This window comes from Notechis scutatus, chromosome 3 (assembly GCF_049901735.1).
Source record: "Notechis scutatus isolate UNSWTSFEM ecotype Mainland chromosome 3, rNotScu1.2, whole genome shotgun sequence".
In the NCBI taxonomy this organism is placed as follows: Eukaryota; Metazoa; Chordata; class Lepidosauria; order Squamata; family Elapidae; genus Notechis; species Notechis scutatus.
The window spans coordinates 63,657,063-63,680,476 of NC_142011.1; the positions used below are offsets into that span (position 1 = coordinate 63,657,063).

At 37.6% G+C, this 23,414-nt stretch overlaps 1 protein-coding gene across 1 annotated transcript; it reads left to right on the forward strand.

The window, feature by feature from the left end:
• The first annotated feature begins 1,708 nt into the window (after positions 1-1,708).
• Positions 1,709-23,104, forward strand: PODN (podocan). Its single transcript, XM_026665886.2, has 10 exons — positions 1,709-1,889; positions 5,557-5,825; positions 7,510-7,603; positions 8,972-9,036; positions 13,408-13,517; positions 16,788-16,944; positions 17,636-17,751; positions 18,420-19,077; positions 20,157-20,305; positions 21,123-23,104. Exons 2-10 carry the CDS (start codon positions 5,562-5,564, stop codon positions 21,271-21,273), a joined length of 1,764 nt encoding a protein of 587 aa, XP_026521671.1. The 5' UTR covers positions 1,709-1,889; positions 5,557-5,561; the 3' UTR covers positions 21,274-23,104.
• The last annotated feature ends 310 nt before the right edge of the window (positions 23,105-23,414 follow it).

Genomic DNA, 23,414 nt, shown 5'->3' on the forward strand with positions numbered 1-23,414 from the left:
GAAGTACATGCTTTCAGCTCTCATAACTCCCAGCTAGCATCCTATCTGGAGAATGCCAGTAAAAAGACTGACAAAGTATTTTGTGTGCTAATTTTTCCTGTCATTCTCAAATTTCAATTCAAAATAGAATTTTAAGGTGATTTTTTTTAAAGAAACCCATAGCTTTGTTGATCCACTGGGAAAAATCCAAAACCCATCATTGGATAACATCCATATTATGACTAGCTTCAGTAGACAAAAGGGGTGTGTAAGTTTTCAAGTTCCCTTAGTTCTAAAATAATGCCCCGAAATATTTTTTTTCTCTTTCTTTTCCATCAGTTGCTTTTGAAGGTAGCATAATACTTGCTTTGTTTATGGAGATTCTCAGTCATCCAGGTCATGGATGTCCCAAAGATGCATTTTCAAAAGGCAAGTTTTCCTTCAAAAACAAGGAAAACAAGGAAAAACAAAGTCCAGTTGCCTTTTGAAAAAGCACCTTTGGGACAATGCTCATTTTGAATGCTGATTGGCAGAAATAAGTTATAACAACTTACAGGTTTTTTTGAAACTACCATCAATGAACAAACAAAGAAACAAATCATAACATGAGAAATAATGTGTATGTCATATTTGGGGGAACCGAGGTGCTGGAAAAAAAGTCTACTGGTTAAGGTTTCATGATTTGATGAAAAGTTTCCCACTTCCCAAAACCCAGGACTTTTCTGAACCTTGAAATAAATGCATTTATTCTGCTTTCTGAAATCTATGCTGCATGTATGATCCTGGATTCCAGCCTGTAGATGTACAGAATAAAAAAGTGCAAAATACATTTTCCATACTGAGTAGCTTTGCATTTGATGCAAGCATTCTTTTTTGCTCTTGTCTTTTGGGAATCATATATTTCCAATCCAGTGAAAGTAAACCAAAATCTAGAAGTGGTGGTGGAGATGAAACAACATAAATTTAAACACAGCCAAATAAACACAGTGAATTTCAGGGGAAAAAAACAGTTGCAAAATCTCAGGCTTAGTATCTGAGATAAGAATTTGCATAGGTATCTTGCCAGTCAATTCAAGGGCATTTGTTTAAGTTGTTGACTTATTTTAAAGCTGGCCTTAAAGGAATTATTTCACTCCCCCCTTGCACTTCATCTGGAAGTGTTTGAAATGACAGCAGCTGACTCAGTTCCATGAAGAAATTGAGTACTTCATTGAAAAAAAAAAGGTGAATAAGACAGTATGCTCTTTGTTCATATCCCATACATGTGAAATATGTGAGCCTGCCACTGAGGAGAATATCAAGTGGAGTGGAAAACCCCAAACAATAGGTGCGAACTGGTAGAATCCCACCCCTGGTGTCAGTGGGAATCAAGCTTGAGATTTAGAAATCAGAAAATATTCAAATGGCAATACTATTAGGAAAAGGCAAGGGTTTTTCTTCACTTTTTAGGCTGCCTAGGATAAATTGGCTGCTCTCTCTTTCACTTTGCTTGTTATTCCCACAGCTTCTGCTGATAAAAATGGTTGGGAATGCGCAAGCCACTGAATACATATCACAGCTACGAATTTCTCTCATATTTTATCTCCCACATTCTTCAGCCTGTTCACTTGCATTTTCCCATATGGTGACTTTGGAAAATTCCTTCCTGCATAGAAAAGGACAGGAAATTCTCTTTGGTGGAGAAGTTGCTTTCTCTCTCTCTCTCTCTTTCCTCTCTCTCTCTCTCTCTCTCCCCTTCCTTTCTAGTTGTGCTGATCACATCTGGAAAGCCTCTGATTCGGGAAAGGGGGAAAGTGTTCGGCACTCGACGTGTATAATGGCCATGGCATGAGCAAACGGAGCCTTTGGTGGGGGGGACCAGAGAGACATTTTTTCCCCCAGACATTTCCATCACTGTCCAGAAAGTTGAGGTGAGTTTATTTCTGAACTTTTAACTTTTTAGTTGCCTGGTTGTTGTAAATGGTAAATAGCAAGGGCTCTTTGGAAAATCATTCTGAACACCCAATGCTGCATAACCTAATAATGCTGAACAAGTAATACAGGAAACAATAAGGGGCAAAGCAGAGGCCTGAAGGCACCAGGGTCATTGACTGTTTATTTTCTGTGCATGTCCAATTGCTTCCCCCACCCCCAGGAGATAACTTTCAAACAATTCCTTGCCTATTCAAGCACTCTAGAGACATCGTTCCTAGCCACAGTGATACAGAGATTCTATGACTTGATTGGTGGAGGTTCTGTTTTAGATCCTGGGAAAAAAAAAACTTCCAAAAAGTTGTACCCATCAAATTAGTAACGTTATACTGTGCTTGGTAGAGTGTCACAGGATCTCAGCCAACCTTTGGTGAGGTCTTGGCAGCGGCTTGAAGTGAGGACAAGCTTTGAATAAGGCACTTTATATAAACCGAGGTTTTTGAAAAGCAAAGTGCCTCGAGATTTTCTTTGAACTAAAACTGGAATTGGAATAACTTGCCTGATGCTATTACCTGCTTTGTGAAATCTAGCAGATGTTTCTTTATCCCAAGCATGTCCCAGGGGTATCTGAGCTGCTGTTGTTTCAGAGGAGGGAAAGATTGATGCCAAAAGCACGAGGATTTTGGTTCTTGAAAGCAGAACCTGGAGACACGCTCTTAATCCAGCAACTCTTATTTTGTTATGTTTTTTAAAATCTAGGTAACCTATCATGTGACTTTTCATTTCAACACTGCATCCATTTATATTGATCTCTGTGTGTGTGTTTGGGTATGTGTGTACTTAGGATGTATATTCATATGTACTTGTTCTTTATACAGACTGCATATATGTGCATGTGTAGGATATGTGTATATATGCATATTGAGAGACAGAGATAAAAGAAAAAGAAAAATACTCATCATCCTCTAAGTAAGATATATAATATGCCAGAAATTTTATTGATAATGGAAGTCATTTAAGATCTGATGATTGAAATTGGAGTCTGGACAACAAATAGCTTAGACCAGTTTCTGACACTGAACTTAGAATATGGAGATCTTATGGAAATTTCTGGAAAAACTCACTAATGTGGAACATAAACTTAAATATCAAAAGACTTGTATGTTTTGAGGCAATAATATTCTGTTTGAAGCAGAATATTACACATTTATGAACTTTGGAACTTGCTCATTTGCAAGCATGCCCTTAGAAACAATTATGTTTTAATGTTCATTTTTCTGCCATGAGGTGGTTTTTATCTTGTCTCTAGCCCCTGAGGGAAAATTCAGTTATCCTTAGCTAAACTAGTGTTGAGTAAGACTTTCTCCTACATTCTCACTTCACCCAAGGGCAACCTCAAGGTGTGTACTATTTGTTAAGTTTTTTATGTTAAGTTATTATTACTTTGGAAGGAAGTCAGGGGACTGCAGTGACTGAAAACAGGCAACAGAGGCAGGTTAGATTTTTAACAAGGGGGAGAGCAAATATCATGGTAGTTTAGTTTTTTGCCTACTCAGAGGGGTGGGAAGGCCTTCAACTAGGCAGATTGGAAAAGAATTAAGTCTGCCAAAGATTTTATCCATTGACTGGCTTTCAACACAGTAAATTAAATGACTGGTTTTGTTTTTGAAAAATTGTTACTCTTTGGTTTGTTCGTAATGGTCAAACTCTGAAAAATTAAACACTGAGAAAAATGTCAAGTTAAAGAAGTGGTGTGGTGGAAAACTTCTCCAAAGAAATTACCAACAAAATGGAAAGGATCCAAACAATTATTTTATTAATATAACAGGTTGTTAGACCCTAAGTCTTGGGAGTGAAAAATCTGCCCTATAGGGTTATTATGAATACATATGTAGCAATACAGATTCAGTATACATGAAATGCATAATAATACTATTAAGTATAAGATACTGATATAGATCAAGGGTGGACAACTATGGTCCTTTACGACCTATGGATTTCAACTCCCAGAATTCCTGAGTCAGCATTCCTGAGTCCAATAATTTAATGTTCTAAATAATTATTGTTTATATGGCATTCATATACAATAAAAACTTCCACACTGGGAAAGAGGCTGCAGGTAACCCCATCTGAAATTAAAGCAGTTGCTCTAGAGAGCAGCTATTCCAGTCATTTAGAATTAAAATAGGGACCCCATAGTTCAATGGTTATAGAAGCTGAGCTTATCAGCTGGAGAGCTAACAGTCCGGTTTGGACACCTGAACTCAACACAATGGGGTAAGTAAGCTCCCTTTGCTTTGCCCCAGCTCTAACAGTTCAAAAGCATGCAAATGAAAGTAGATTAATAGGTATCACTTCGGTGGGAAGGTAACAGCATTCTATGCACCTTTGGTGTCTAGCCATGTTGGCTACATGACCATGGAAATTGGTAATGCTGGCTCCTTCAGCCAAGAAATGGATATGAGTATTGTGCCCTGTTGGACAAGTCTGAGAGGGAAACCTTTACCTTTTAGAATGAAATAAGTAAACAATGGGTTGTGCCTATAGTGGAAATCACATTATGGGCATTCTGGTTGTCACAGTGGTAGTGACTGAGTGCTTATCCACTTGGAAAATGGCTGCCATGGTGTAATTAGAATGGTAAAAATGTTGTGGGGCAAGGAGTTGGACACTGGGGAAACTAAGTTCAAGTCCACTCTCCTCCATCAAAACTCATTGGTGACTTTGGGACAATGCTCTCTTAGCTACCCCACTTCATGGGACTGTTGTTATGGGGAAAATGGGAACAGTTCACGAGAGAAAGGCAGATAATTAATTATTCATTCATTCATTAAATTTAAATAGATCAGCAGTGATTATTAAAAGCATACCAGGTAAGAAAGACTTAACAAATTTGGTTATGAACCACTGTAGCATTGTGCTGTAAGATGAAGAAAAAGTTTATCAGCAATTTTTTTCTTGGTTTACACAAATACTAAGATAATGACGATTGGTCTTCTGTTACAATATTTACTTTTAGAAATAGGATTTTGGGGCTGATGGACATATTTGGAAAGTTCAGGTTATGTTGTGAATACTTGTCAAAAATGGCTGCTCTGTTGATCATTATTAATCACAAACTGCCATGTATCAGCTGATATTCTAGTCAAGTGTTTCCGTGGATCCATAATCTATTATTTTTTCAGGGTTGATGGGCCACTTCCAAGCAAACTCTAGGTACAGCAACCTACCATTATTTTTCTAAGAATACCTATGGAGATACATATGACCCAAATGCATTATTATAAATAAAAGCTGATTCTTCCTTTTGTACGATGCCATCTTTATATTTTTTTAAAAATTAAAATAATCTAAAAGAAATAAATCAAGAGTACAGGAATAGGAGCCAAAAGAACATAAAGGAGCTTTACAAAGGTTCCATGGTGCCCACAAGATACACTTTTCCCCCCTATTTTTGAAAAGCTCTACATTTGATTAGCAGATTTTGTAGTCATTTTATAGAACCTTTGATTGATTATACTTGAGAGTAAATAAGGTTTACCCACTTGTTTCTCTGGGGTTTTTGTGTGTGTATGAAAATGTGTTTCCATTATAGAAGAGTGTGCTTATTTATGAAAAATAGCTAGCAGCAATCCCCAATACTCTGTATTATTTCCTTGCTTTCAGTGGAAATGTACCTGAACTTCCTATTCCTGTTTCCGGTGCTGTGGCTATTGATGCTTAACTCCAGCAGGATTCAAGGCCAGGACAACGAAGACAGTAACGAGTTCCCAGACCATTCTCCTAAGCTACTCAATCATCAAGATATTTCCTTGGCTCGAGATTGCCCGAAAAAATGCACCTGCACCTCAGAAGGAATTGTGGATTGTGGTGGATTTTCACTGAAAGAATTTCCCATGAATGTCCCAGAAATGACAAGCCACCTTTCTTTACAGGTATAGGAACACTAAACAAGGACTGACAATTCTTAGATGAGGCAAGCTCCCTTACCCCCTAGTCACCTTGTAATATTTGTTCACTGCAAAGCTTGTAACTGAGTTTTTAAAACTGATTAGTGGGAAAGAGGTAGAGATAGCCCTTGTTTAGTGACCACAGTTGGGTCAATCGTGATCTCAATAGAGGTAGTCCTTGTTCAGTGACCACAATTGGGACCAGCAATTTGGTCGCTAATGGAAATCATGATTATGCTTATGATCTTACCTCAGCTTTTGTTTGCTTTATCTTCTGAACATCGTAAATACAAGGATTGATTGCAAAGTTACTTTTCCATCACTGTTATAACTGGGCTTGGTGGTCGCTCAATGAGGCAGTGGCTAAAAAGGATTAGCTGTAATTACTGTTAAGTCCTCGACTTACAACAGTTTGTTTAGTGACTGTTCTCAGTTGCAACATCACTGTAAAAAGTGATTTATGAGTAGTTTTTACCTCACAACTGTTGTAGCACGCCCATGGTCATGTGATCAAAATTCAGATGCTTGGTAATTGACTCATATTTATGTCCATTGCAGTGTCCCGGGGTCTTGGGATTCCCTTTTGCAAACTTTTGACAAGCAAAGTCAATAGGGAAGCCAGATTCACTTAACAAATGTTTCACTTAGCTTAGCTTAGTTTGACTAATTTAACAACTACAGTGATTCACTTAACAACTGTGAGAAGAACATTTCTAAAATGGAACAAACTCACTTAACAAATGTTTCACTTAGCAACATAAATGTTAGGCTCTATTGTGATCATAAGTCGAGAGTCTGTTTACCTGGTTCAGTGCACTTTAATCTAAGATAAAAGTTGTTGTTTTCGTATCATTTACACAAAAAGCTGGGGTGGAAGAGCACTTGCCCAATCCTGGGGAAAATTTCAGAGTTAGGGAACTGGAAATTGGTGCTATGTTTCACCCCCACATACTCCAAAGCATTTTTTTAACCTTCCTATCCAAACGGCTGTAAATCACTAGGAATAACAACAATAACAACATAATTAATGGTTATACCTAAGCTTTTGAGTGGATTCAGAGGAATTCTTTCAGTCCTGGCTCTATTTTAATAGGCCTACTGTAGACTCAGCCAAAATTAAACAAATGTCCTCGACTTACCACCACAATGAACTCAAAATTTCCATTATTAAGCAAAGCAGTTGTTAAGTGAGTTTTGCCCCATTTTATGACCATTTCTGCCAAATTTTTTAAAGCTAATCACCGCAATTATTAAGTGAATTGTGATTATTAAGGGAATCTGACTTCTCCCAATTATTGACTTTGCTTGTCGGAAGTTGGCTGGGAAGGTTGGCCAGATGGACCCTAGACAGTGCAACTGTCATAACTACATCCCAGTTGCCAAGCGGCCAAATTTTGATCATGTGACTATGAAGATGCTGCAACAGTCGTAAATGTGAAAACCGATCATAAGTTACTTTTTTTCAGTGCCATTGTAACTTCGAACCGTCACTAAACGAATCATTGTAAGTTGAAGACTACTTGTATCACTGCATAAGCACATTCAAGAGTGGTCTCTTTGCCAGTCAGTTGATCCTGTTGTTTGAAAAAAAAACTTGTGCAATGAAGTTAACTAGGGATCAAATGCTTTCAACTAATATCTTTTATTTTTAATGCATCTTTTCTTTTAGAACAACCAGATAGAAACAATCATTCCAGAACAGCTTGCACGCCTCCCCTGGCTAGAAACATTGAATCTACAAAACAACAGACTCACATCCAAAGGTAAGCTGGAAAATCCAAAATAGCTTAAAAGTAAATATAATAGCCAGCAAAGACAATATTACAGGAAAAAATGACCATATTTCATATCCTAGACCTGTTGTTTTTTCCTGGCAAATGATTAGGTTCCTGGGGAGCTTTACTGTGGTCTGAACTATCAGTTTGATGGATGCATTTTCTAAATCTGAAGGACTTATTTGTGTATCAGAAAAAAGGGAGGGGAGTGTTAAAAGAGAAAAAAACCCCACCACTCTTGGCACAAAATTAGCAAAAGAATCATTTCTGTATAAATGCAAAATTGGAAGAAAATGTTGTACTTTAAATAAAAAATATCTCCTCAGCATTGGGAAGACAGCATTTATCTAACATTCTTAGTATTTATTTATTTATTTATTTATTTAGTCAAAAGCTTACAATACAATAGAAATAAGAATAAACATAAGTTTAAATATAAATAGGAACTAATAATTGGGGACAATTATTCTTAGGAATGGGGTGAGGTCAATAGAGATCTTCTGCTTTAATGTACCTAATTGTGAGGCAGATAACTTCAAAAATTCCTCTTTATCTTTAATCGATTGCCTTCAAATGGATGATAATCCTCTGTTCCTATTCTGTCACAATCTATACTGTTGGAACCATTTGGATATACATGTAGGACTCACTTACTAACCACAATAGGAACCAGGTTGCTAAGCAGTATGGTTGTTAAGTGTGATGTCATGTGACTGCACCATTTTACTTCATCAGTTCCAGCTGCAGTTATTAAGTAAATCACTGTAGGTCATCAAACGTAATGTCACATGACCATAGCTTGTGACTTCCTTCTGGCTTCCCATTGACTTTGCTTGCTTGTTATGAAGGTTGCAAATGCCAATAATGTGTCCACATAATGCTGCAACTGTCTTAGTGGCACACCAGCTGCCAAGCCCCTAGATTGCAATCACTTAACCATGGGAATTGCTGCAATGGCCACAATTTCAAGGACCGGTCACAACTCTCTATTTTCACTGCTGCTGTAAGTTTGAGCAGTTGCTAAACAAATAGTTGATAAGTAAGGACTAGGACTATGGTTACCATTATCCTGATCGGAATAATAGTCTATAGTTCTACACAACTCACCAATATCAATTGAAGCAGGAATTCGCTGTTCAAAATAGTCAATGTACCAGGAGTATCTGCTTGGATGATCCCAAAGTATATAATTAAAACCATCTTTTTAAAAATTGAATCTGTATTTTGGGGAGTTTTCAAATAGCACCAGCAGCAACCAATATTATAACACACATAAAATATTTTATGAGGTAAAAATGGCAGTGGTTACAACCAGTGAGATACTAATTGTCAAAATACTGTATTCATATTTTTAAGGGCTTCCAGAGAATACATTTGACCAGCTGGAGAATTTGAATTACCTGTACCTTGCAAATAACCAGGTTAGCAAATGTTTCAAGAGTTGCTATTTCTCCCCACTTGGTGTCCTCTAATATGTAGCCCTATGATTCCCATATTTCCCAGCCAGAATAAAAGGAAGTAAACTGGGATATAAGACCTTGGCAGGTAAAACTTTGTGGGTTTGAAGTTTGAGGAATTAAGGGAAACCACCACAGTAGTTAGATGAGAGCTAGGCAACAGAGGCAACATAACAATGCTATGAAAATCATTAATAATATAAAGAGATTTAAGGGCTACTTAGATATACATAAAAGAACAAACTTGAACACAGCCACATTTTTATATATTATCAGTAAAAATGTATGTACCTTTCCCTGTAAGAACCATATCAGTTGCAGATTTTTCTTCAAATAGTTCTCTAAACTCATGTGGATATGATAAAAGGCAAATATTTTCTTTCTCTTATTAAAATCTTCACTTTTCTTTAAATGTACTGTATGTGACATTGAAATGAAATTTATATTACCTTTCAGAAGGAAAGTCATTTATTTAATATTGTTCCTCCTGTATTTGAGGATCTTCATGAATTTGTTATATATAAAAACGAATGAGAACATTAGAGAATGGGTTAGATCAGGAGTGTCAAACTAAAGGCCCATGGGCCGTATCTGGCCCCCAGGGTGCTTAGATCTGGCCCGCAAGCCCGCCCTGGAAACAGCAAAGGACTGGTCCGCGGTGCCTCTGTCAGTGAGAACGGAGCTCAGGAAGGCCAGGTGCATCCCCCCTGAGCTCCCTTTTTGCTGGCAAAGGGTTGCGGCTGAAAACAGAGCCCTGGCATGCCTCTCACACCCTCTCTGAGCTCCGTTTTCACTGGCAGAGGGCTGCAGGGGGCTGTCGTGGCCGAAAACAGAGCCTTAATGTATGACATTGAGCTGGCTCCCATCCTGGCCATGCCCCCCTGGCCCAGTGAGGTCAAACACAACCCTGTTGTAGCCCTCAATGAAATCAAGTTTGATACCCCTGGATTAGATCAAGTTAGATCAAATATCTTAGGTATTTATATGGTGGATTCAAATAATCATCTAACAATTGTTGCAATTTTGGAACATAATTTGTGTTGCCAAGTTCACTGACAACAAAATATTCCCTAAATTTTATAGCATAATAGATATAACCAACAGGCCCATCTAGACATTTAAATCCAACCCTTTCCTGACTACAAGAATCTGATTAAAAGCATTTCCAGCAGATGACTATTCACAAGTGTCTCTAGGGAATTTCAAGAAAGGGGAGAAAACTGTTGCCTTATTTGAAATGTCTGGGAAATGAAGTTACATAAACACTGATATTTGAATCATATGATTTAATCTTAGATCAGCATACAGCTAGTGTATCTCCACCAAAGTTGCTCTATGAGGAGAAAATATTTAATTACAATAATGAGGCAAAACAAGTGTCACATTGAAAGTTCAGGACCTAAAATCTGTTTTTTCTGTTTCTAATATTCTATAATTTTCTATCATTAGCACTAAGTTCTTGCGTTATCACTTGCTTAATGACTATATACATTAAATATTTTCTTTCTTCCTCACTAGATAATTTCCTGCCAGTCTCCATTTGAGCTCTGCATTGGCCAAATCTCCTTACTCTAGCCCAAGGGTTTTGTTTTATTTATTAATGTTATTTAACTGGTTTGTGTACTGGTCTGGTCAGTAAATAACTCAGTGATAAGTGAAAGGGACATTCTTAATTTTGGAGTTCAGTTATGAAAGTTTCCATAACTCTTTGGAAATCCCACTGCTTCATAGTATTTGCTGGTAGCTAATAATTAAGAATTTGGATAGCCATCATCGTATAAAGAAAAAGTTCAGCAACTCGGTTTTTTTTTTCAGACAATGTGCACTGTTATTGTTGAATTGCTATACCAAACTGCTTATCCAGTAACATCGTGTCCTTTCCTTCATATACAACAATTTTCCATGTAACACTTTTGGCAGTGAAGAGGGGTTCATAAAAGCTAAATCCAAGCCAGGCTATGACTAATATTCTAGAACTTTTGTGTCCAATTTTTTTTCCTATGAGGTAGAATTGCTATCATTGGTCTTTCCTGGTGCCACAAAAGCAAACTGCATCCAAATAATAAAAGCAAACCTGTTTAAAAGAGAATTCGATGAAATGTCAGAGACACACAAAAAATATGGTTTTACATATTCAGGACTAAGAGACTGAAGTATATTTTCAAGCTTTAGCTGAAATTCACCTTCAGCAGAGCAACAGGGATAGGCTGGAGTTATTGCCCTCCCAGGTGAATCATTACATGCCTAGCCTTGGATATAAAACCTCAGAAAAGGCTTCATAACAATATGCATTTAGGTGTCACAGTAAAATAAAAATATTTAGATTAAATTGAAAAAGCTGCATCAGGAATTTTAAACAGATAAAAAATGTAGCATTGGTGAATAAGGATATGTACAAGTAGTACTTTTCAACATTTTCATGAATAACTTGGATAAAGAATCTCTCAGTCTATATGACTCAAAATTGTAGAGATCCCCTTTGTATTGCCTTTTCTTCCAGTTTTTTCATTTAAAAAAAAAATTAAGATCAGAACTGGACACCATATACTATGTGGAGTCTTCTTCTGGCTTTAACTCAGGGGTGGGATTCTACCAGTTCGCACCTATTTGCTAGAACCGGTTGTTAACATTCTGAGCAGTTCGGAGAACTGGTTGTTAGAAGAAATTACTGGCATAATCCTGTAAGGAAGGCAGGAAGGAAACATTCTGGTGTTGCTTACAGAAACTGTCTCTCCGTTAACTCTTATTACAATTCTTGGCAGGACTAGACTTCCTGTCTCTGGAACTTCTCTGGAGTTTTTTCCTCTCCTTTGCTGGTACTTTGCTCATGTGAAGTGACCATTCAAAATTACAATGGCACTTAAAAAAGTGACTTATGACCATTTTTCACACTTACGACTGTTGCAGCATCCCCACAGTCATGAGAGGCCAGGCGAGGAGATGCATGCCTCAATGTGAGTGATATTGAGTTGGCCACGCCCAGCCAATAACATGACTACCAAGCCACATTCACCCAGTCACATGACCACCAAGCCACACCCACCACCTAAGCCATGCCCACAGAACCGGTTGTTAAAAAAATTGAATCTCACCCCTGCTTTAACTGGCATATAATGTATATTTGTTCAAGTAGAGAACAAATAATCACCTGTCAAGAATAGTAAATACTGTAAATTGGATTCCAAAATTGAATCTTGAACTTAATTGCCTAAATCAGGGGTCCCCAAATTTGGGGAGTTTAAGACTTGTGGACTTCAACTCCCAGAATTCTCCAGCCAGCTATGCTGGTTGGAGAATTCTGGGAGTTGAAGTCCACAAGTCTTAAAGTTGCCAAGTTTGGAGACCTCTGGCCTAAATGGTCTTGAGTTGGTCTCACTGGCCTCTTCCAAGTATGGGATTTTCTAACTATGGTAGAGCTAGCAGCAAAATGTTGGTCGGTGAAATGCTCAAATACAGTTTTAGCCAGCTCAACCCTCCCTTGGGCTGTCCCCTTCCCATTTCCACCAATTATCACATTCCTTCAATCTGTGATAATTGTTGGATGCATTTTGAAGTTAATTAAATAATATTTCCCTATGAAATGTTATGTAAATAGTTATCAGCTTAAAATCAACCAGTCAACCCTTAGGAATATTGCAACAAGACCATATTAGAAGAACACTTTCCTTTTTTAGAATAGATCTTGGCAAGAAAAATAATACTAAAAGGCCATTCTGTATATGCAAAACATTTCTTTTATCATTTTTGTTTTCCCCCATCCAATGTTCAGTGCACAACTGGCCCACAATAAATGTTAACTGGTCATCATAGCTTCCCTATTACATCTCCACATGGTTACAACAGAGTCAGAAACACCTCGGTGGTTCTCAAAGGTAACCAGAAAAACAGTCTTCTGCAAAAAAATGTGGTTTATTTATATTGCATTCTGCTGGGGATTGTGGAATTAATGTTTTGGAGAATTTGTTCCCAAGCTTTTGGTTTTGTTGGGACTTGCCCAAGAAAGAAGACTCAACTATTTCTGGAAGGACACACAAACTGCAAAATATATTTGTTCTCTCAAATCTGTGCTTCCTATATATCTGTTGAGTCCAATAAGCACGGCTTTCCACATGAAAGCTTAAATGCATTCCATGCTGGTATTTATTAGCATTAGAGAGGAAGATAGAAATTCTTGATCCTGAGAGATCTGAAGCAACTTTATGGTATCTGTCATAAAACCTTTCCTCACTTTCCTCAAAAAATAGCTGTTTAATATTCTGAAGAAAACTCAAGGATGAGTGTGCTTGACATCTTTAACAATGATTTCCTTCTCTGGCCTTGTTTCTCTTTTTCCAGCTCACAATAGCTCCGAAGTTCCTTCCACAGACTTTGATCAGTGTGGATTTTGCTGCCAATAATCTCACCAAAATTTATGATCTCACTTTTGGACAAAAACCAAACCTGAGGTAAAAAAAAAAAAAGGTTTTGAGGAAAAAGAAAAGAAAAAAAAAGAAGGGGGTTTAATGGACCCTGTTTCTGCAGAATCATCAGCAGCAGAAGCAGAAGCAGCTTGTCAAGGTGTACAATGAATGTTTGTAAGAATATTTTTCTTCAGGAGGAAGAGATCCAAACAAACAAATCTATGATAGCATCTTGACTGGATGTTGCTTGCTTACATGCAGATTGCAACTGCACTAGAAAATCTCTCTGAAAACCGGCCTGTTAATTAAAACTTTGCTAGTTCTGGGATTTATTATGCACATGAGATGCTATTTTTTTCTTTTTAACTTTTTCTTAAAGGATGTATTTCAATAGCAAGAATAATATAGGTCAAAGAAGAAAGATGAATAATTGCATGCTCTCTGTTTCTCTGGGAGGTGAAAAATTCTAGGAACACAGTATTCATTCATATTTTTTTTTTTATTTATCAACTTTATTTGCTACCCGTGCTTCAGATGACTCTGAACGGATATTGGATTTCTTTAGAAAGGAGAGCTTGTAGATACACTGCAATATTTGGGTTTCTTATACAAATATGCTACTCTAGGTTGGATGGATGAATAAATTAAAATCAGGAGCCAGAGATAGTTCAGGCCTTTAAACTATTGTGTAATTTTGCATGCTGTTGACACTATTAATACATATGTAATTAGAAGGACTGACATCTTGTAAATATGTCCTGCAAGAATACCGAAATCTTGCAAAGTTCAATTACATTTGCTTTCACAATGGTTTGTTTGTTTGTTTGGCTTAAATGCTTCAATGGTTTTATTTTATTTATTTTTATTTATTTATTTGATTTGCCAATTGTTTACAAGATAATAAGTATAAGTGTATACATAGTTGTGAATACATGAAATGGGTACATGTTATGTCCCACCTTCTAAAATAAACAGTTAGGCTGAAAGCAGCAGTCCTTGTAAAGAAAGGCAGCAAACAGGAAAATGTTATGTCCCACCTTTTAAAGTAAACAGATAAGGCTGAAAGCAACAGTCCTTGTAAAGAAAGGCAGCAAACAGGAATTTTCACAGATAGCTCCAATAAGTAAAAGTTCCAACGAACTAAATCCAAGACTCAACAAGATTCTTCAGATCAAAATCCTTCACAAAATAATTCCAATAAGTAGAAGTTCCAACGAATTAAATCCAAATCCCAACAAGATATTTCAGATCAAAATCCTCCAAACTGTGCTCTTCAGTTCTCCTTGCAAATAGACACTTTGTTCGGACAAAGTGCAAAGTCATATCTCTCCTTTATAGAGTAACTAATTAGTCTAATTGCTGGTCTGCTCTCCTACTGTATCCTCGTTGGTTCCTCCTTGTCAGGAGACGCCTTGTCCTGACATCTACCCAGCAATCATCCAAATTATCATCTTCTTCACCTGAAGATATCATTGGTTCCTCATTATCACCCGTTCCCGGCTGACCACCTAATTGAAGGGTGGAGGAGTTTGAAGGTTCAAGCCGATCTTGCAAATCAAATGCATTCATCTCCTCCTCATCGTTAGAACTTGCTGATTCAAAAACCTGTAGCAGATGCCGGAATCACAACAGGTACATATAAGAAAAATAAAAGAATAAGAGAAACAATAGGACAGGGACGGTAGGCACGTTGGTGCGCTTATGCACGCCCCCTACAACGTCACAGATCCAGGAAATGCTTGTAGATGAACAGAAACTCAACCCCTACCTACCTCTCTCTCCATCTCTAAATGTAGGGAATTCTCTTGCCCATATTAAATTTCCCCATTTATGCATTTCAGCATTACATTCACTGGCTGCCAAGGATTCTTGCCTTCAGTTGTCTGTGACTGAAACTGGGCTTTCTGTGGGTCTGTCACTGAGCTTATCTTCTGTGTCAAAGTGTCCCAAATTATGCAGTCCTTTGGTTATTTTCACAGTCAAACATCTGCATTACCACATATTTCACTGGGAAGGGTGAGACTGATTGTTTTACTAGTCAGAAAATTCCAAAATAGTTTTGTGTCAAGGAAGAATTTGTTATTTAATCCCCACAGTAACATTTGATTCCCATGCACTTGACCCATTCACCTTTTTGTTTTAATCTGATCTCAAGGCTCATAATAACTTAAGACAATACCCTGGGGAGAACAACATAGAAAAATAATTCTCTAATATAGGGGCAAGATGAGGTAATTAGTACAGCAGGGTAAGAAAAGGAATTCCAGACGTGAAGGAATGGCAGTAATTCAACCCAGTTGGGAGGATGCCAGGAATGCAGATAACCAAAGTCAACACAAGATAAACTCACATTTGTTCCCAGCAGACGCTGCACTCAGCTTGCATCTCTTTTAAACTATCTTCCAAGGTGTGGCTAATGAAGGGAATCAGGGCCCTTTCCTCCCCCATAAGCCATGCAACCCACGTTGCTCTCTTCTATGTTCCTCCCTGCATGCCTTAGGATGAAGAGGGAGTGAGCCTGGGTCTTCTTCTGAATTCCCTCTCCCTTGTTCTATCTCTCCCCTGCTCTGCCCAGCCGGACTTTGCCTTTCACCAGTTTCCTCCCCAGCCAACGGAGCCACACTCCCGCTCCCTGTCAGCTGTTCATCTTCATCCTCAGATTCAGATTCCGACAGATGCACGACATAATCATTGATCCATACTCTGCACTGTTGGCCTCTTCCCAGCCACTGTCTAAGTTTCCTTCCTGACATAAAGACTCATGAGTGAAAAACTCCAAATAGATTTTATGAATTTGGAGGGTGCCCTTGATGGGGTAAGGGGGAAATGCTATTTCAACCACAGTACAGTTAAAGACAACATCAGGCTGTCTTCTTGCTCCTGGGTGAAGATGCAATGGAGACAGTATCAAAAGAAACCAGGAAGGAAAAAGGTTTCCAGGAGATGTTGGTCCCAAGGTTAGGACCAATTAGGAGAAGCCCTTAGAATAGAGCTAGAAAAAATGAAGCAAAGAACAACTGAGTTGTTTTGATAGCAATCAGCTATGAAAAAACACTGCAATAATTTGAATATTTTAGTTCTAAAAGAGGAAAGTGGGAGCATGTTAGAGTTGCATCGAATTATATCTGGTGGGAAGAATGTGGATAGCTCTTGACATAACTAGACTGAGTAGTTGATATAAGAAAGTTCTCATTTTCAGAAAACTTAGTGGGATAGCAATCAAGCAGTAAATACCTGATTCCTAACCTTGTCTCTGTTTATCTCTGTCTCCTCCTGTCTTCCCTTCCCCAACCACCATCTTTTTTCTTCTTTTAGGTCAGTCTATCTTCACAACAATAAGCTTGATGATGCCGGACTACCAGAAAACATGTTCAACGGTTCTGACAATGTGGAAATCTTGATCATGTCCAGCAACTTCTTAAAATATGTTCCAAAGAATCTACCACGAGCATTGTATAAGCTACATCTTAAGGTAGAATATCAGTTCCATCAGTTCCTCAGCCTTTATAAAGCTTATTTTTCTGAATTATTGAACACATTGAATGCTTAGCTATTGCATTTATAGATCATACTGTTTACCCAAGAACAATCCATAAAAGAATTAAAAAAGAAAATCACCTGATAAAGTCTTCAAAAAGTAGTGGCAACATCAAAGTTGCATTCTAAGCAGTAGCCAAACTATACCAGCACAAACCAAAAAACCTCAGGAGGTGAGTCAGACTTTGATCTTCTTCTGGCTGATACCCCTGAGAATGATATTCTACAGTAGAAGTGTCAACTCATAAAGCATTCCTGGCTTAGATGCACCATAAATTATGTGAAGCAAAGCTGGCTTCATTAGGATAAATGCCAACATGTTGCTCCTAATAAATAATTGGATTTCTTTTGAATTTTGGCTCAAGGCTCATGATTTCATTAGGGCTTCTGTCGGAACCCTGACAAGAAGCACTAGAACAGAAAAAATCTGGCAGGAAATTCTGGAGATTGTCTTCTTATATTCATTGAAGGTCACCCAAGTGGGGAATCATTGCCTTAGGATCATATTTGGCTTTTTCTCTGGCCTTTTCCTGTCACCACAACCACCTTAGAACATCCCTCTTATACTCTGAGGAGTGAAGTTTGAGTGAAGAGATTCCTACTCTGTTCCCTTTGTCTCTGGACAGAATAACAAATTGGAGAAGATTCCTACAGGAGCTTTCAATGAGCTGTCAGATCTTCGAGAGTTATATTTGCAGAACAATAAATTAAACAATGAGGGGATGGACAATGAAACCTTTTGGTGAGTTTGTTGGTTTTTAATGGATGCATACTTAGTGGATAATAGCAGCTGAATCACTTTGCATGGTCCCAAACAACCATGGGGCTCTTCTTCTAAGCATACTCAAGTGTTAAAGGGTTAGGAATCAATTTTTATTTTCTTTTATTGTAAGACACAATTGACTATTTTTGACTCCCTTTTTGTCCCATCTTTTGATTAAGATGCTCAACTGGAAATTGGAGTTGATTTAGTCTTTGACAAGCTTGGTTACATGTTTATCTTGTTCTTCAGTAGATTAAAATGGCAGCTTACAAGAGAAGGCTTCTTCACGTGTCTGCAAGGTGCAGTCAAAAAATTCAAGCTGAAGGTCAGAATGGTGTGACCCAGAGGTTTTGATAACATTGTCATGGCTGCCAGGTTGACTTATTTTTACCACTCCCTGTTTGTGCGGATTTAAAGGGGCAATCATTAGGTGTGGATTCTTGAACTGGAGTTTATTAATAATGAACTGTTATAGGTAGCAACAGGTTTTTATGTACATATGAAAAAAAGTCTGACAGAATTGCAGGTATAGTTATCCCAATTGTTACAGTGATGAGGAACAGAGGCAAAACCTATTCATTTCCCCTCTACTAACACTGTGTGTTTGGCTGCTTAAACACTTAAAAGATTTCCTTTTTTCCCCGCAGGAAACTCTCAAGCCTCGAGTACCTGGATTTGTCTAGCAATAATCTTTCCCAGATTCCACCTGGTTTGCCTCGAAACATTGTCCTTCTCCACTTAGAGAAGAACGCAATAAGATCAATTGGCAATGATGTCTTGACCCAAATCAAACACCTGGAATATCTTCTGCTTCACAATAACAAGCTCAGGGCCCGAGAGATCCATCCACTGGCTTTTCATGGTTTGAAGAAATTGCACACTGTTCATTTGTATAACAACCTGCTGGAAAAAATCCCCACTGGGCTGCCCAGACGAGTAAAAACACTTATGATTCTCTACAATCAGATTTCAGAAATTGGCAGGGAGGATTTTGCTACCACTTATTTCATGGAGGAACTCAACCTGAGCTACAATAAGATCACCAGCTCACAGATTCATCGGGAGTCTTTCCGTAAACTGAAACGACTGAAGTCCTTGGATTTTTCGGGCAATAAACTCCGTACCATGCCTTACGGCTTCCCCAAGAATTTGCAAAGCCTCAAGTTAAAAATGAATTTGATCAATTCCATTCCCAAAGGCACACTCTCTGGAATGTCAAAGCTACAGGAGCTGTATCTCAGCGCCAACAAATTGAAAAACAATTTAATTCACAGTGGATCATGGAGAGATCTCACCAGTCTTAAGGTACAAACAGGCAAAGATCTAGACCCAGAGATGCATCTAAATGATATCAAAAATAGTATGTAATTCTTTCATGTTGGCAGATCTATGGGAGAAAAATTAAAGTGCGTGTTCTGAGAAAAACACAGTTACTATAGATATAAAATGAAAGAATGATGCAAAGCACACAATATGAAAAAAAAAATTATGCTAGTTTACAATAGAATCTGAAGCACTGTAGACAGTATGAAAAAAAAACAGGAGGAGAAGGGGGGAAAATCCAAAACAGGTATATTGAGAGGGGTGGAATATTCAGGAATCAAAGACATTTCTATCTCTAACCATGGAATTAATATGCCCTCCTATGCATTTCTAAAGTCCTTGTGACAGTGCATTTGACTCATTACTGATTAAGAAAAAATGTAGCAGTTTTTAATGGCAATACACTTGTTTAATATCTTGTTGTCATGTAATCATCTTTTGCGACCTTTTGACAAGCAAACTCAATGAGAAAGCAAGTTTCACTTAACAACTGTATTATTAACTTAAAGAGGTGCAGTAGTTCACTTAACAATTGTGTCAAGAAAGGTTGTAAAATGGGGCAAAATTCACTTTTGTAATCTCTTGGAGGCTGTATACTAGGCTGACTTGAAGAAAATTCTCTTCCCACCCCTGTGTGTGTGTGTGTGTGTGTGTGTGTGTGTGTGTGAGAGAGAGAGAGAGAGAGAGAGAAAAGAGCTAAAATTGTATAACACTCATTAACCCCCAATCTCTTTTTTTCCCTCTTTCCTTTCTAAAACCTTACATTTTCTCTTCTGAGGAAAATGTAGGAAAGGGAGGGACAGATAATTCTTAAATATTTGAACATATCACTCATTGTAAGTTTTGAAATTGGGCCACAGGCTGGGAAGAGATGAGAGCTTGTAATCAGCAATTGTGCACTGATGATTACGGTATTGTGGATATCTCACAACCTAGCATCTACAAAATACAGATTTGAGTGAATTATAGGATGTGGGATTTATAGTAATTTACTCTTTTCAAGTAAATCAGAATGACTTTTGTTAATTAGTTAAATTGTTCCCTTCTGGATCCTTTTCCAGATACTGGACATGGCTGCCAATCATCTGACTTCTATTCCATCTGGTTTACCAGAAACTCTAGAGTATTTGTATCTCCAGAGCAACAAGATCAGCATTGTGCCAGAGGATGCCTTTGATTCCACCCCCAATATCAAGGGAATTTATCTCAGGTATGTAGCCAGGAAAAAGACTCTCAGAAAAAAATATTAATGGCTTCCCAAATGTAAAAATGCCATTTCCTTTTATGTTTGAACTCTATACTGTACTTCAAGCACATTTCATTATGTGTGCTAATTGTTTGTGGACAAGAAATTGTGTATTTATTGTGCTTATAAATCCCTGTCACATTAAAGGTAGCCCATGACTTATAACAGTTCATTTGAAGTTACAACCTCACTGAAAAAAACACACACACCATTTTCACACCATTGCAGCATGATCAAAACACCATTGTCACATGATCAAAACTCAGATGCTTGGCAACTGATTCATATTTATGACAGTTGCAGTATCCTGGGATCATATGGGATCACTTTTTGTGACTTTCTGACAAGCTAAGCCAATGGGAAGCCAGATTCACTCAACAACTGTAGTGATGTATTTAACAACTCTGTCAAGAAAGATCATAAAATGGGACAACATTCACTTCACAAATGTTTCATTTAGCAACAGAAATGTTGGGCTCCATTGTGATCATAAGGTGAGAATTTCCTGTATCTAGATCTTTCTAACTTTATGCATATAAAAATCTCCTGGAATTGTAAGACATCAGTTGTAAGGATGAAGAGAGGTAGAATGGGTGGAGAAGGAATCTCAAAACTGAAATGTGAGCAGAAAATGGAGAGAAACAGACTAACCTCCTTTCTCTTTACAAAAGGCCATTTTGTGGTATCTTCCTCTTAGTATAGAACTTATAGGACAAGGAAGGACATTGTAATAAAATATTGGGAGGTGATTCTATTCATTTTCTTTCCTTTAAATTTCAAGGTTTAACAAGATTGCATTCAGTGCTGTGAAAGAGAGCACCTTCCAAAGACTGAAGCATCTGCAAGTGCTGGACATTGAAGGAAATTTTGAATTCAGTGACCCCTTGAAAAACGAGGATCACTCGCAGGAGGAAATGGAGGAAGAGGACTAACGGGAAGTGGCATTTACCTGAAAACAAATCTTTGCTGACCCAAGCGTATCACATGGTAGAAGGTTAAGTTAAATGCTTTTCTAAGCGCACACATAAATTATCTCTTTTACACAACCCACGCATCTGTGACAAAAACAAAGCTCTTTATGGCCCCATCCCATGAATTGCTAAGTTAGCATACAAACATATAGTTCACAAGTCTACATCATTATAATTGGTAATATCACAGATAAACAAGTGATAAGGATAGTATATCTGCATTGGCCAGCAGTATCACATCCATTATGGCTTTCGGGTACCTACTACCATAGGTTGATTCTGCACTGATTGGCTCTGAATTTTGTGGCTCAGATATATCAGATATACTTGATAGGAAGACAAAGTGTGTGTGTTTTTCATCTGAATAATTACCTGTATATTGGAATGGAGGATGTCTTAGCATAGAGGTTCTCCTTTAAAAGCAGCAAATAATGAGATGAAATTGGCAGTAACAGAGAATTAATCTCATTGCACCCTCTCATCAATCCTGCACAATATATATATATTCTCTATTCTTATAGGAAAAATAATTCCCCATCCTTCTGAAAAATCTGGTGACATCACCATCTCATTGTGGCCTCCCAGGATGAAAAATGCTGTCCCTGTCTAGAAAGTCACTTAGACAATTTTTAAAGAATCAGATCAATGACCAAACTTCAGAAACAGACAACAGTGGGCCTCTCTATACTGCTAAATTAAAATATTGTATGATTTACCATCTGCCACCTTAGTTAAGGCAATAGAAATTGCAATTGATTGTCATCCAGAGAGCCATGTTGACTATTGCTTTAGCTATAAAATGGTTAAATATATGAGTTACTTTGGCTATGTGCATTTCAAAGTATTGTTCACCCTGAGTCACTGGGTAGTTCTGGCTTTATAAAATTTAAACAAATTACTAGCACAGTCAGCTTTCAAGTGTCTGATTCCTACCTGCAACCTGAAATTCTCGTTTGGCAGATTGTATTTTGACTGGTAGCCACTGATAGTATGGATTATGATAAAGGTGAAATAAACTATTTTCTCCCTACAGAGCAACAAATCATTAATAAAAGTCACTAGTGAGCAAATGGCCAAATAAATTCTAGAGTGGGATAAATGGTAATGATTACATAAATAACATTTTGATTTCATATTCATCAGGAACTTATTCAGCAAAACGGAATGTCTCTTTGGACTGTCTATCTGTCTCAGTCTGATTTGTCTTGATGGTCCATAAAGATACAAAGCACTTAAGAGGAAATGCAGCATATCTTATGAAAGTATTCAGTTTTTCTAATCCTTTGCCAAACTCAGCCAAAACAGCCTGCTAATATCAGAGCAGTGGGTGAGCCTCCTCTTTTTTAAAAAAGTGTTTCTTGGGTCATTGTGATGTTGTGAGAATTTACAAAAGCTGGCTTTTGTTTACTTAAAAAAACACTTCTCATTTTTACTTGTTAATAAAAGGTAGACTCTTTAGAGTTAAGGCCCCAATCCAAGGTTACTGAGTCAATGCATTTCATCAAACAGCTATATTCATCCATGTAAGATGGGATAACATGTTCTATAGCTTCATTGTAAGTCCAGTGTGAGGCATCTTAGCCCTTAAGTGGTACCACAGTCAACACAGCCACATTGGACACTTGCTCAGTATGTATATATTTGGATTTTTAAAAAAGAAATTCTATTATGGCTGGATCCCATTGTTTTAATTTATCCCCATTCTCAAAGCCAGAAATACAACTCCCACCTGAAGACTTAAAATACCAACTTATTCTGTTTTGTGAAAATTAAAGTATATGTTTGCCTTGGAGTGATTTGTCAAATTTATTTTATATGTGCGTGTGAGGTCCTTTGCTAAGGACATATGAATCTGGCATTCATCTAGTATTAGATTTAACTTGATTTACTACATTTGAACAATATATGTATGAGATTTTGGGCCAGACGTGGCTATTAATCACTGTTTTTCTAGAAGCTTGGCTTCATATTCAAGGATTCGCTAACAGAAATTTAGACACTGATAGATATATTGTTTTATGGCAATCAAAAAATCCATATATGTGCAGAGAATTGGCTTGCTGCACACTCAATAGTCCCAACTTTTGACTTGTTTCCAATTG